The 12677-nt window shown below is 41.4% G+C and overlaps 1 protein-coding gene across 2 annotated transcripts in view; it reads left to right on the top strand.

The window, feature by feature from the left end:
• The window catches only part of LOC126416411 (sodium-coupled monocarboxylate transporter 1-like), a 182116-nt gene that overhangs the window by 132257 nt on the left and 37182 nt on the right, over positions 1-12677 (top strand). For both annotated transcript variants that reach the window (XM_050084126.1, XM_050084127.1), the window contains exons 11-12: positions 1629-1818; positions 10412-10498. In XM_050084126.1, coding sequence (XP_049940083.1) covers positions 1629-1818; positions 10412-10498 — 277 coding nt within the window. The remainder of the gene's footprint in view (positions 1-1628; positions 1819-10411; positions 10499-12677) is intronic.

Raw genomic sequence — 12677 nt, 5'->3', positions numbered from 1 at the left:
GTAGCAAAGATTTAGAAAAACACGTCGTTTTTGGTACGATTCAGTATAAAAATGGTTCAAATGGCTCTGAGCACTATGGGACTTACAATCTATGGTCATCAGTCCCCTAGAACTTAGAACTACTTAAACCTAACTAACCTAAGGACAGCACACAACACCCAGTCATCACGAGGCAGAGAAAATCCCTGACCCCGCCGGGAATCGAACCCGGGAACCCGGGCGCGGCGATTCAGTATAATTATTGTTGTAATTAAAGGTCACGTAATGACTTATCGGTGGTCCGCCGTGATCTTATCGTGGTGTAGCGTTATGAGTGTGAAGTCGTGAATTATATATGAAACACACAAATGAGAGTAAATATTCAAAATACTTTGGTCATCTGGTAAAAAAAGACTACCACTATGAACGAAAAGCTTAGAAAAGACCGACACATTTGCAAAAGAATTAAAAAGTAACTTAGTCTCAGGCATATATAATGTTTAAAAGAAAATTTACGAGTTGGTTCTTTTAGGTCACTTCTTTGCTGTACAAGGATGCCCGTCTATTAAATTACATCCTTAACCATCAATGCGACGTTTCTCGTTATTTTAGTACAACAAACTGTACCAGTGCCGACACGTTTTCGAGAGGTCCTCAATGGGACGGTGCTTTGAAATAGCATTTATCCGTATAACATAAGTTAAATGAGATGCCGCTTTCAACGGTTTGCTTGAATCCCCATTCACCCTTTTTAATTATATGCCTACTCCTGAAATTAGCTTTCAGAGTTTCTAAAAATAATCTGATATTGTTGAGACTCCTTAACGGACAATGTTGAACATACACGTATGTTTTTTGCATGTCTCACATTGGGGATTGATGAAGACGTAAGTTTCGGAATTAACTCTTGCAAATCCTTTAATCTTTCTCTTATCTACAGTACATTCCACACGAATACAGAAATTTACACATTTATAAACAATGTAACTTCGAAGTTAACATACCAAGCATTAAATAAAAACCTCTAGATGTCTCTAACTGAGGACAATGTTATTGTATTGAACGTCATGTTCGCCTCACGTGTTGTGAAACGTACGGACACGACAGTCAATCGATAGCTCTTTTCGACTTCAATATTGCGTGTGACGACAGAACGACTTCACGTTTGCAGGAAGTCTTGTGTGATGAGGCTTAACCGAAGTACAAATGTCAGCATTCGCTTCATCTCTGCGACGTACATTCAACAAAGTAAAACCCAAACATATACTTTGTAATTTCACTTTAAACAATTATTACTATGAAAAATCATTAAAATATACATACAATATACCGTGAGTCATATTTTACCACATACTTCCTAGACAACCAATCCTCCATTGGTACAGCACAAAAATCTGTATCACTACGAACCTCACTTTAAAGAGTTCGTTACTGGGCTAAGCGTAGTGATGCTGGGTTGACATTCCGTCTAGTGTAAACACACCACCTTTTGAGGCTGGCGTCATCGCCTGACATTCCGTTGATGTTCACCATGAATCGATATATATACAAAACTCTTCTCTTCTGGCAGTGAGTTTGCATAGGATACTCCAGTGAGTTACATACCAAGTTAATGAATGATAAAGAGAACATTTTATTGTGTCACGCAGCTCCATGTCGACGGCGCTGAACTCTACGGCAGCCGTGGTGTTTGAAGACTTCTTCAAGACGTTCTTCCCGAAGTGGCGGCTGTCGGACAGAAAGGCGGACCTGCTGATGAAGGCCGTCGTTGTCATCTCGGGCGCCACCTGCACCGCCCTGGTCTTCGTCGTCGAGGGGCTCGGCTCGGCAGTTCTGCAGGTACTCTGCCTGCTCTTTCCCTAAACCAAACCTACGAAGACAAACGGCGTTCACTACTTGTCAATATGCCTCTGTGAGCTGAAACTAATACCATGTTGCGTATTTGCAGACTGAAGCGACGAATGGAAATTTGCACCAAGGACGGGACTCGAACCCAGGTCTCCCGCTCACTAGGCATATGCGCTAACCACTATGCCACAGTGGCTTTGCACAAATGCGCGGAATATCTTAGCACACCTTCCCTCTCAATCCAAATTCCCAATCACGCCTCAGCTTACTTGTATTGAGGAAGGAGACGTGTTAGGGGTGTCCGTGGAGTTGTACAAAGCCCCTGTGTCAGGGTGATGTAAGGTTAGTGCATCTCTCTGGTGATCAGGAAACCCTTGCTCAAATCATGTCCTTGGCACAAATTTCCATTTGTCATTTCATTCTGCGTATATACATCATAGATGTTCGAGACTTATCAAGATTTCTGAAACGATATAGTTTCATTTAATTAAAGCCTCTGTGCCGACATTTCCGGCAAGATCCCCCGTTTCGTTCCATGCTGAGGTGCTATTCCAATAGAACTGGCAAACCTCTGCAGTGCTTTTCGAGTTTAGGTCGAATACCAACTGGGCTGACGCGTGAATGGGAATTTGGACTGAGGAGGAGGTGAACTAGAGTAGCCTCTGCAGTGGTGCAAAACCTCTGTGTCAGGTGACGTAGTGGTTAGTGCACCTGTCTTGTGAGCAGGATACGTGGGTTCGAATCCCGGACTTGGTACAAAATTTCATTCGTTGCTTCATTCTGTGTATATACATCATAGATGTTTCAGACTTGAAAATGTCTTGGAACCATAGTGTCATTCAATACTATGGTCATCATGGAAGACGTAAGGATAATATCCGTCTTCGTGGTAAACCTCATCACGAATCTGTATTAGACTTTATTATCTGGAGCTGAGTTGCATTGATCGAATCATCCTGAGACAGCCGACAGTCCGTCTATATTATAAAGTACGCCTAACCGAAAAGGAGATCTCCGCTGTAGCGGTGTTGTATGTTATTCCAGTTGGTTAATGTATTTGTTGAGAAACGACAAAGATAACGGCTTCGCAGCATTTTCCTCATTTCTCGAGAGTAGTTTCCACAGTTCGTAGCACGATGGATTTCTCCCGACCAGCACGAAGACCGGATATCCAATTTCTTCACGCAGAAGGGGAGTATTCTTCACAAATTTATCGCAGGATGAAGTAGATGTAAGGTAAACAGTGTCTTGCACCGTGCACTACATTCCATTGGCATCAGGGTTATGTGACGAAAAGTGTAAACATCAAGGGTATGCCACGCCCTGGGCAGGCGCACGTTGTCACTACCAGTACCACGATTTCGGCCATGGAGTAGCTCTTATTGACGAATCGTCGTATCACAATACGTGACATTGCTGTTGAACTGTCGATAAGCACAGGAACTGCGCATCACATAACCCACGAGAAGCTTCATTATGGCAACGTCTGAACACAGTGGGTACCCAACGATCTTTCATAGAATCAGAAGACAGCGAGAATGGATATTTGCCTAACCCATCTGTTGAGCTACGGGGCGCAAGGATCAATTTTCGTCGTTCAGACTCCGGCATCTGATAAACATTGTGTCACCGAGTCGACCCTGCCTCCAAACGGATGAGCATGGAGTGGCAGCATCCCGGCTCAGCTCGTCCAGAAAAAATCCATTCTGCATCGAAGGCGGGAAACGTTATGCTCAGTGTATCTTTCGACAAGGAATGACCTCTACTCATCGACTGGCTACCATGAGGTGCTACATTAAATGCTGAGCAGTACTAAAATATACAGGACAAGCGCAGGTGCTATCTCCATAATGGTATAGTGCTTCTCCAGGATAACGCTAGTCAACATTTGCCCAAGAAGACTCCCGAACCGCTTCTGTAGGAGGTCCTAGAACATCTTTCTTACATCCCGACATCTCACTATCCTACTCCCATAGCTTTGGTCCTTAAGACAATCTCTGAAAGAGGATATAGCGGAGACATGGCTTAGCCACAGCCTGGGGGATGTTTCCAGAATGAGATTTTCACTCTGCAGCGGAGTGTGCGCTGATATGAAACTTCCTGGCAGATTAAAACTGTGTGCCCGACCGAGACTCGAACTCGGGACCTTTGCCTTTCGCGGGCAAGTGCTCTACCAACTGAGATACCGAAGCAGGAGTCACGCCCGGTACCCACAGCAGGAGTGCTAGTTCTGCAAGGTTCGCAGGAGAGCTTCTGTAAAGTTTGGAAGGTAGGAGACGAGATACTGGCAGAAGTAAAGCTGTGAGTACCGGGCGTGAGTCGTGCTTCGGTATCTCAGTTGGTAGAGCACTTGCCCGCGAAAGGCAAAGGTCCCGAGTTCGAGTCTCGGTCGGGCATACAGTTTTAATCTGCCAGGAAGTTTCATATCAGCGCACACTCCGCTGCAGAGTGAAAATATCATTCTGGAAAGAATTGAGATTGTGGCTCCGTCCACTAAGTCAAATATTCGATAGTGACGGTATCAACAGGTCTCTAGTTGAGAGAAATATATTCGTCGCCAAGCTGACTATGCTGAGAAATAAATATGTAGACATGAAGAAGAAAAATGTAGAAAGTTAATAAAATTTGTTTTATTTTGCAATCTTTAAGCGTTTTCAGATACAAAAATCGGATTATTTTTCAGCACGCCCTAGTACATGCCATTCAGCATCTTTCTTGTACCCTCCATATTACATCCCCAATGTTTATTTCATAAATACGTGTTGCACGCATTCCCATATCATTTGTCACCAAGTCTTTCAGCGCTACCCACGCGCCAACCCAGCCAGCTCTCTCTGTCCATGATATACCTTCAGCAGGGCCCGTCTCAGCCTGCGTCACACAGCCCACAGGCTTTGATAACAACACATGCGCATTTCACATAATCATCAGAGGAAGGCAGTACTATTCTGGGCAATTTCTTTTCTTTACAGTACTTTCATAATCAAACGGTTACATAAAAAGGTGTACTGAGTCCAGCAGCGAATTTAAAATTTCATCAATATATAAAACCTTTTAACTGTCTGTTCATTTATGAAAACGGTAGGTGATATCTGAGGTCTCAGAGGATATCGTCACTTTAAAGCGGTGCTAACCAAATTAACGAAGGCAAGCATGAAGTTGGTACATGCGTTACTCCTTCTGTTCTTTTCATCACACCTAAAAAAGTCATATCTTCATTCCCACAGTAGATTACATGATGGTTTGTGACATATCTGGTTCCACAGAGATATCCACTAAAGAGGGAGGTGGCCATAGTAACAAAAGTTTCTTCTTCTAACACAACGTTAACAAAGTCGTCAACCTGTTATGGAGGTAAACTTGCTTTAAGCCTGAAATTAAATAAAATTCTTCCACAGACAAACTTAATGTTCCAGAATGACATGGGAATGCGTGCAATCCTCAACACATGGAATTAATCACAAAACTCTTTAAAGTTGAGCCAGATCTCGAAATATGAGTAAAGTTAAGTTCAGCATGAAGGAAGTTCCTCGGTTCTGGGGTTCGAAAACGAAGTCTCCACTGTACCTTACTTAGCGGAAACAAAACACTAAAACACTTACAGTAGCACTGCAAAGGACAGTCAAAAAATTAAGAAAAGTTTCGAAGTCCGGCAAGGATAGAAGCGCAAAGGAAAGTCCTGGTACTATCTTGGCGATGAAGAAAACAAAGAGCAGATATATCAGGTCTCAGCTAGCACGCCGCTGTTTACAAAGTCCATATGGAGGAGGAGGCGTGCTGTCCCGGTGGTGGAGGCAGAGACCCCAGTGAGGCGTAGCAGAGATCTTCTGGTCGGTTACTCGCTGCGATGAAACTGCTCTGCTAAGCTCGCACGCTGGCCTAAATAGCTGTCTCTTGGAAGGTCTTGTTTTCGGCACGTGACCTTGCGAAGGCAGGGGAAGGTACGGTGCTTCACCGATCTACACCGCTGACATGCAGTCCGCCTGGTGGCCTGGCCAGAGCGCTGCCGGTCTGGTCACGGAATTCGCAGTTCAGAGTTCCTGCGGGCTCCTTTCCGTAGGGAAAGAGGTCGCGGCCACCCAAACTACTTAGAAGTTGTGTGGGGTACAGTCAACACCTGATGTCTATGGTGCCAAACGGTTTGTCCTTTATTTTCTCCAAGATATTTCTGTTCCCCTAGAAGCGGTTAATTTTTCAAATATCTTGTTATCAAGAAAACCCTTAGCTCAACGGAATTTCATAAGTTTTAGCGATCAATGGGGAAAACTTCTGGAAAAGTTTTCAACTGGCGCCTAAGAAGACGATTATCGCCAGCAATAAGACAGGATGGATGGCTCAGAAAGATAAAAAATGTGATCTAAGAGTACAAAAAGAGTTGGATCTTCCTTCGTGACTGTATCCTGTCTAGTTGGTGCCCATTGCAAGAACTATTTGAATGGGAAGCAGTGGTTCCAACTTCTGGAAAGCTGAAAACAGTTTCAGAATGACGACAGTGGAAGAGAATGACACGACAGTAGCTCGGCAATGAATGGTCCATCAAAGCCAAAATGGAGGGCTTGTACGTAATGACAAATGAAAATTTGCGCCACACAGGGACCCGATCACAGTTCTCTGCTTCTTGCAAACAATCACCTGAACCGTTACGCTATCTGAACACGCTTTCAAGCCTGATTCAAACTTTGATTTGTTTGTACTGATACTTACACTTATAATTTTAACACTACCACCAGTGGCTCTCCAGTAAGGTATGTGGAAATAGCACCACTCTTCCAAGTGCGACAATGATGGTCTGAGTTAGGCCTGCAGTAGACTACACGCTTTCAATACCATCCAGAGACAGTTACGACATCTGTTACAGTAATTTTTAAGAACATGCTTCCTGGATGAACTGACACACCTTTGTCGTCCACAAAACACGGTGCTCTCACATCTGCCATCCATCGCCAGCATACCGCGGTCGAAGATGATCTTTGTTTTCAACGATGTCGAGAATGTGCATTTCGTTAGTGTTTCCCACAGTCAAACCAAGGATCTGGACTTCCGATATTTTGTGAAATCGCTGCTGTCCACTGTGAGCTGAAGACTCTCCAAACATTGATCAGAACACGCTCTGTGTGACACTCGGCTATACATAGGTTGGAGTTCAAAAACAGTACGTCCCCCTTCCGTCCAGTGCAAGGTTTGAACCTAATAAGCAGTTACTTTGAATCCTGTCCATAATAGTCCACAAGCTGATTTATGTTGCCTGATGTGATACATTCAAAATTGCAATTTTGGTTGGTTCCAACGAGAGCGAAAAAGTTAATGTAAGGGAAAAAATGAGAAAATACATTGCAGTCTGAAGAATAGAGCACAGCCATCATCTCACCAAACGAGTTGTCTTGCGATCTGTCATATATATATGTATATTACAAGTATTTCGATCCTCCGTGAATGTGTAGCCACACAGACCAACAAATACTCGACTTCCATGGATATACTTATTTCTTCTTTCAGTTCATTGTCTCTTCTAGAGTTGCTTGCCCACAGCGTCTCTTCAGATTTAGCTTGCATCTTTTTCGTGTAGCCTATAAATAAAATAGATTATAAGCCTTAAACATATTCTGTTAATGTCTTTTATCCTCTGAAACCTTGAACTGTTGTAAGGTAAATGATTTATGAAGCTATACTGGCCCTGAACTGCCTTAAAATGCTTCATGAGTAAGTTATGTTCTGAAACTTCTCTTACTCAAAACTACGTCGCTTGTACCCTGAAATGAAAGTTTGCCCAACGTAAACTTTGTTTTCTCCGCTTTGCAGTTCATTGTCTTGGTCTATGACGAACTTTGATGGGAAACTAAAGCAAAGGGCGTTTATATTTCTATTAACCATCTGCTCCGCATAATATGTTGGATGCCGTTTTGACTGCGAACATGGTAACTCTGGACGGGAAATGCGGAAATAATTACTCAGATTGACCAAGTTGATCTACAACAGCTTTTCTTAAATTGTGGTGTATGTGAAAAAGAAGTAGAAGCAAAACAAGGTCCAACGTACATATATCGAAGTTCTTAAGATATATGGTCAATGTTTGAGTGCTCAGAAATTGAGACGTTAAGGGCAGTAAATTTGCTGAACCAGATCTGGGGGAGAGCGTGTTAACAGTCACTGGACAGTGAGGCAGCTGTTCAGTAAACATTTGTTGTGTTCCAACGAGAATTATCCTGTTTCCACAACACTATTAATCCCACGGGATTTATTTATTTATAAATTATTTCACTAACCTGCGTACTAAATTATAAGGAACTAAGAGTCACTTCTTTAGTAAATCCATGGACTTTACAGATCTGGTGTACGACAGTAAAGCGAACCAAGCTAAAAGTCTAAGTCGTACGTTACTCAAACCAAGAGTGGTTGTAAGACGTAAGGTTGCCACGTGTAATTTAAGCACATTCTTTTCAAAACCGGAAATTCACAGTTATTTAAATTACTGCAAATCTCAGATGAAGCAACTACCTAAATGACGTGGATAAGAAGAGAAGTAGGAATTGTCGCGCGGGCCAACACCTGAACTGAGTTATAAATCAACCGCTACTTAAATTTTGGCACAAACGCGTGGCACATCACCGTCAATTAACAACAGAACGAATATCAATAATTTGGTGAAATTTCGAACTTAATTTCTCTCTGCGATTAACGCACGAATAATCATAAAAGCTGTTGACATCATCAAGCACAGAATAACATTCAAACACACTCAACATGCTCGTCGAGAAGCAGCATGCTCAAAAATCAAGCAATTGCTAAGAAACATGGAAATTATTCGCGGCCATTATATTCGCATTCCATTTGCACGAAAAACAGACTGAAGGCCACTCACGTAATACAACTGAAAATTTTGCTACGAAGTCCGATACATATAATGGGCCTCCTGGCCCCCAGCCACAACGCGCGGCCCTTCCTTCTCTAGCCGCGGCAGCGAGAGTGGGTTTGATTCACGAAGTGTCTGGCTGAGAAGCGGTCAGCGAAATCTGACGTCAGGTCCCTGATCAATTTTACAGAACAAAGCGTAATCCACGCTCAGAGACCTTCTTGCTTCAGGAGGATCGACAGAAGATGTTCGTCCCTTTGTACTCGAGCGTATCGTCTGCTAAAGAACTAAGAGCAGCGATGTATGAATATATCAGTTGCCAATATTTTATTTTATGGCAAGTCTAAGAGTAATGATAGTTTATCAGTGCACGTTCAGCGACTTCTCAAGCTTGGCTTAATATATTTGTATATTTATCACTGAAAGTAATAGGCTATGATAGCGGCATCCTCTCGGAATTTTAATATGGCTGCCATAAGTATCGCCAATATATTGTATATTTCCTTGGGCTCAATTACCTATGGAACGACGTTGGGGCTGTTTACTATTGGAATGTTCTTCCCACGTGTCAACTCAAAGGTAAAACCAGTGTCACACGAAGTCAGTGTTAGTTAAAGAAGTGTCTGTATCTGTAACTGACACACACCTCTCGCCTTCAGACGACGCAGATCTTCTTTTAACCAATGGCTCATGACATTCGAGCTACACGTAATAATGAAAAAATTACTTTTGGTTAAATTTATGTTTTGTATAACGTTAATTTTGACCGAAGTTCAGTTTTCTGTCCGATTTAATGATTCGTACTAGAATGGTGTTTCTGTTTGCAAGGCAATCATATTTATAAGACATTGATGAAATAGGAATAATCTGAGAATGACAGCGGCACAAACGTAAATTTATACCACAAGAAACCTAAATAAAAACTAAAAATATTTTATTGTCGTCCATATCAAATAATAGCATTTGATCTGTTGTACGTGAATCTGTAAGAAGATTTTGTGTAGGTAATGTGTGTGAAAAATAATCCACCTGTCCGTGCTGATGTTCTAATTCGTTCATATAGATTTAAATAATATGTATTTAGGTGTGTGAATAGACGAATTTTTGACCTGTTTCAACTGAGATACTTCAGTTACTTCAAAAACCTATTTTTAAAATGCATCTAAAACCAGGAAGTTCAGTGCTTTCCTATCATAGCTCCTGAAGATTTAACTTAAGGAAGCTGTCCCTGACAAAAGTCACAGCGAACAGTTTCTGGTTCTGGCTGTTATAAGAGTTGTCAAGACGAGAAATAATTTGTAAGAAGGAAACAAAAAGAAAAAATTAAAAATATTATGATGACCGATGATAGGATAAAAGTATGTAATGTAATTGGTATGAAAATAAGTAGGAAGTTTCAAGCTACGTTTTGTTGTAGTCGACTTGTAGTGTACTTTACAGCAAAACCAACTTTTAATATGCGAAATTTCAGATCAGAGGACCAAAGAGCTTCTAGCTAGAATCAATCAGATATTGATCCAGTGGTCACTTTCGATCTTCGAATGTTAAGAGCAGTAGATTCACGAGTAATGTATAGCGAGTACAGTCAAGCTGTGTAGTAGAAAGACATTCATCCTCTTTGTAATTTTAAGTTTTACTACCACACCTTCAAATCGATGTATTACTTTGAGGTAACAGCTTTATTTATTCTTAGTTTGTGATATAACTTTAGTTGTTGTATTGTCTTTATTGCAGGTGTCGATTTCCTTGGGGTCAATTACCAATGGACCTACGCTGGGACTGTTTACTGTTGGAATGTTCTTCCCACGTGTCAACTCAAGGGTAAGTGAGAGGAGCACCGCGACAGAACAAACCACACTGATGTACGCACCTGCCTTAACTGTGGAGCAAATGACAGCTCAATAAGACTAATACAGGCTTGATAAAGGACTCGCAGTTGTTGACTCACTCCGTATTTGGGATGGGTTAGGGTGAAATTACCGCCCAGCTAACCCAGCTGTTTCCCGAGTCATACTACGTGAACCCTATGACAATTTCTTAAATAATACCACAAATGTCTTCCTTTCTCACGCTTGACCTTTCCAATATTGTACTCTGTCCCTCAAGCCCCCGACGTCGATAGGGTGGTAAGTTTCAATTTCCTTGTTTTTCAGTAGAAGGCTATGGATAACAACATCGTCCTTCCTTAATACACGAGAAGTCGTGTAGACACGGTTTTTGAGAATTTCTAAGTTACAATGAAATGTTATTTTCATCTCATTAGTTGTGTTTTACTAGTTTGAAGTCGCCAGAGGCAAACTGAAGTCTAATCCATTAGTGGGCGATTATTCGATGTGGTTGAACAGTAGGCCATGACCTTGAAGAAAAAAGCTCGCCAGTATACTGAAATAATTTAGAGAAAACACAGAAAACATAACTGAGGATGGACACGTGACAATTTGAATGTATTTCCACCCAAAAACGTGTGTAATGTCTTTCGCACTGTACCATCTTACTCGATTCATGGTATAATACTTCTATTGTGCCTATTTCCTAGATTCATCTTTCTTGTTTCTAGCGTACTAACGTATTCACATTTTTTGATTACTGAATTTTATTACCTTCTCTCGGTGTTATGAAATAGCAAACATAAACAGAAACTAATATAAAGGACACTATAAATTACCAAGTTCATAAATTAGATATTATTATTCTCGTTAATGACCTAAGCACTTGAACAGAATTGCAGGAAGAATTCGAAGTTTCAGCCAGCAGCATTATAGATCGTCTGAAATCTGCATACCGTCGGTCAGTGTACCGCAGTCTATGAAAAATGCCTAGGATAGTATGATGACCTCCATATTCTGTATGAATCCTACCATCTAAGCCATTTTCTGACTACACCTGAGATTGGTAAATGACACTCTTTAAATGGTACCAGAGAACAAGCGGCCTGCTTAAGGAATGCCCAGTTGACATAGGTGCCTGTACTTTTGATGTGTTCAGTAGTTGGCATACTATTACTGCCTGAATCTTGTGCATAGTTAACTGGAAGTCATTGTATAGTTAATGAACTGCACCATTTTATATGTTTGTTCTGTCGTATAAGAAGCGTCTGGTAAAATTTGTGACTCTGTAAATCTCAGTTCTCCCTTTTATTTGCACAATGCCTTTAATTTTGTATTATCTAATCTGACTGCAATAGGAGGTGTTAATGAAAGAAAGGCAGCAGATGATCGAGTAAGTACAAAGACGAGGGCTAGTAGAAATCCTTGGGTAACAGAAGAGATATAGAATTTAATTGATGAAAGGAGAAAATATAGAAATGTAGTAAATGAAGTAAGCAAAAAGGAATACAAACGTCTCAAAAATTAGGTAGGCAGGAAGTGCAAAATGGCTAAACAGGGATGGCTAGAAGACAAATGTAAGGATGTAGAGGCATTATTACCGGGCATAAGATAGATACTGCCTACAGGGAAATTAAAGAGACCTTTGGAAAAAAGAGAACCACTTGTATGAACATCAAGAACTCAGATGCAAAACCAGCACTAAGCAGAGAAGGGAAAGCAGAAAGGTGGAAGGAGGATATAGAGGGACTATACAAGGGCGATGTACTTGAAGGCAATATTGTGGAGATGGAAGAGGAAGTAGATGAAGATGAAATGGGAGATATGATATTACGTGAGAAGTTTGACAGAGCATTGAAAGACCTGAGTCGAAACAAGGCTCCGGGAGTAGACAACATTCCATTAGAACTACTGATAGCCTTGGGAGAGCCAGCCATGACAAAACTCTACCATCTGGTGAGCAAGATGTATGAGACAGGCGAAATACCCTCAGACTTCGAGAAGAATATAATAATTCCAGTTCCAAAGAAAGCAGATGTTGACAGGTGTGAAAGTTACCGAAATATCAGTTTAATAAGTCACGGTTGCAAAATACTAACACAAATTCTTTACAGACGAATGAAAAACTAGTAGAAGCCGACCTGGGGAATATCAGTTCGGATTCCGTAGAAATG

Source organism: Schistocerca serialis, chromosome 8 (genome assembly GCF_023864345.2).
Source record: "Schistocerca serialis cubense isolate TAMUIC-IGC-003099 chromosome 8, iqSchSeri2.2, whole genome shotgun sequence".
Taxonomy (NCBI): Eukaryota; Metazoa; Arthropoda; class Insecta; order Orthoptera; family Acrididae; genus Schistocerca; species Schistocerca serialis.
The sequence above is the reverse complement of the archived record's forward strand: the minus strand, read 5'-3'. Positions and strand labels throughout refer to the sequence as shown.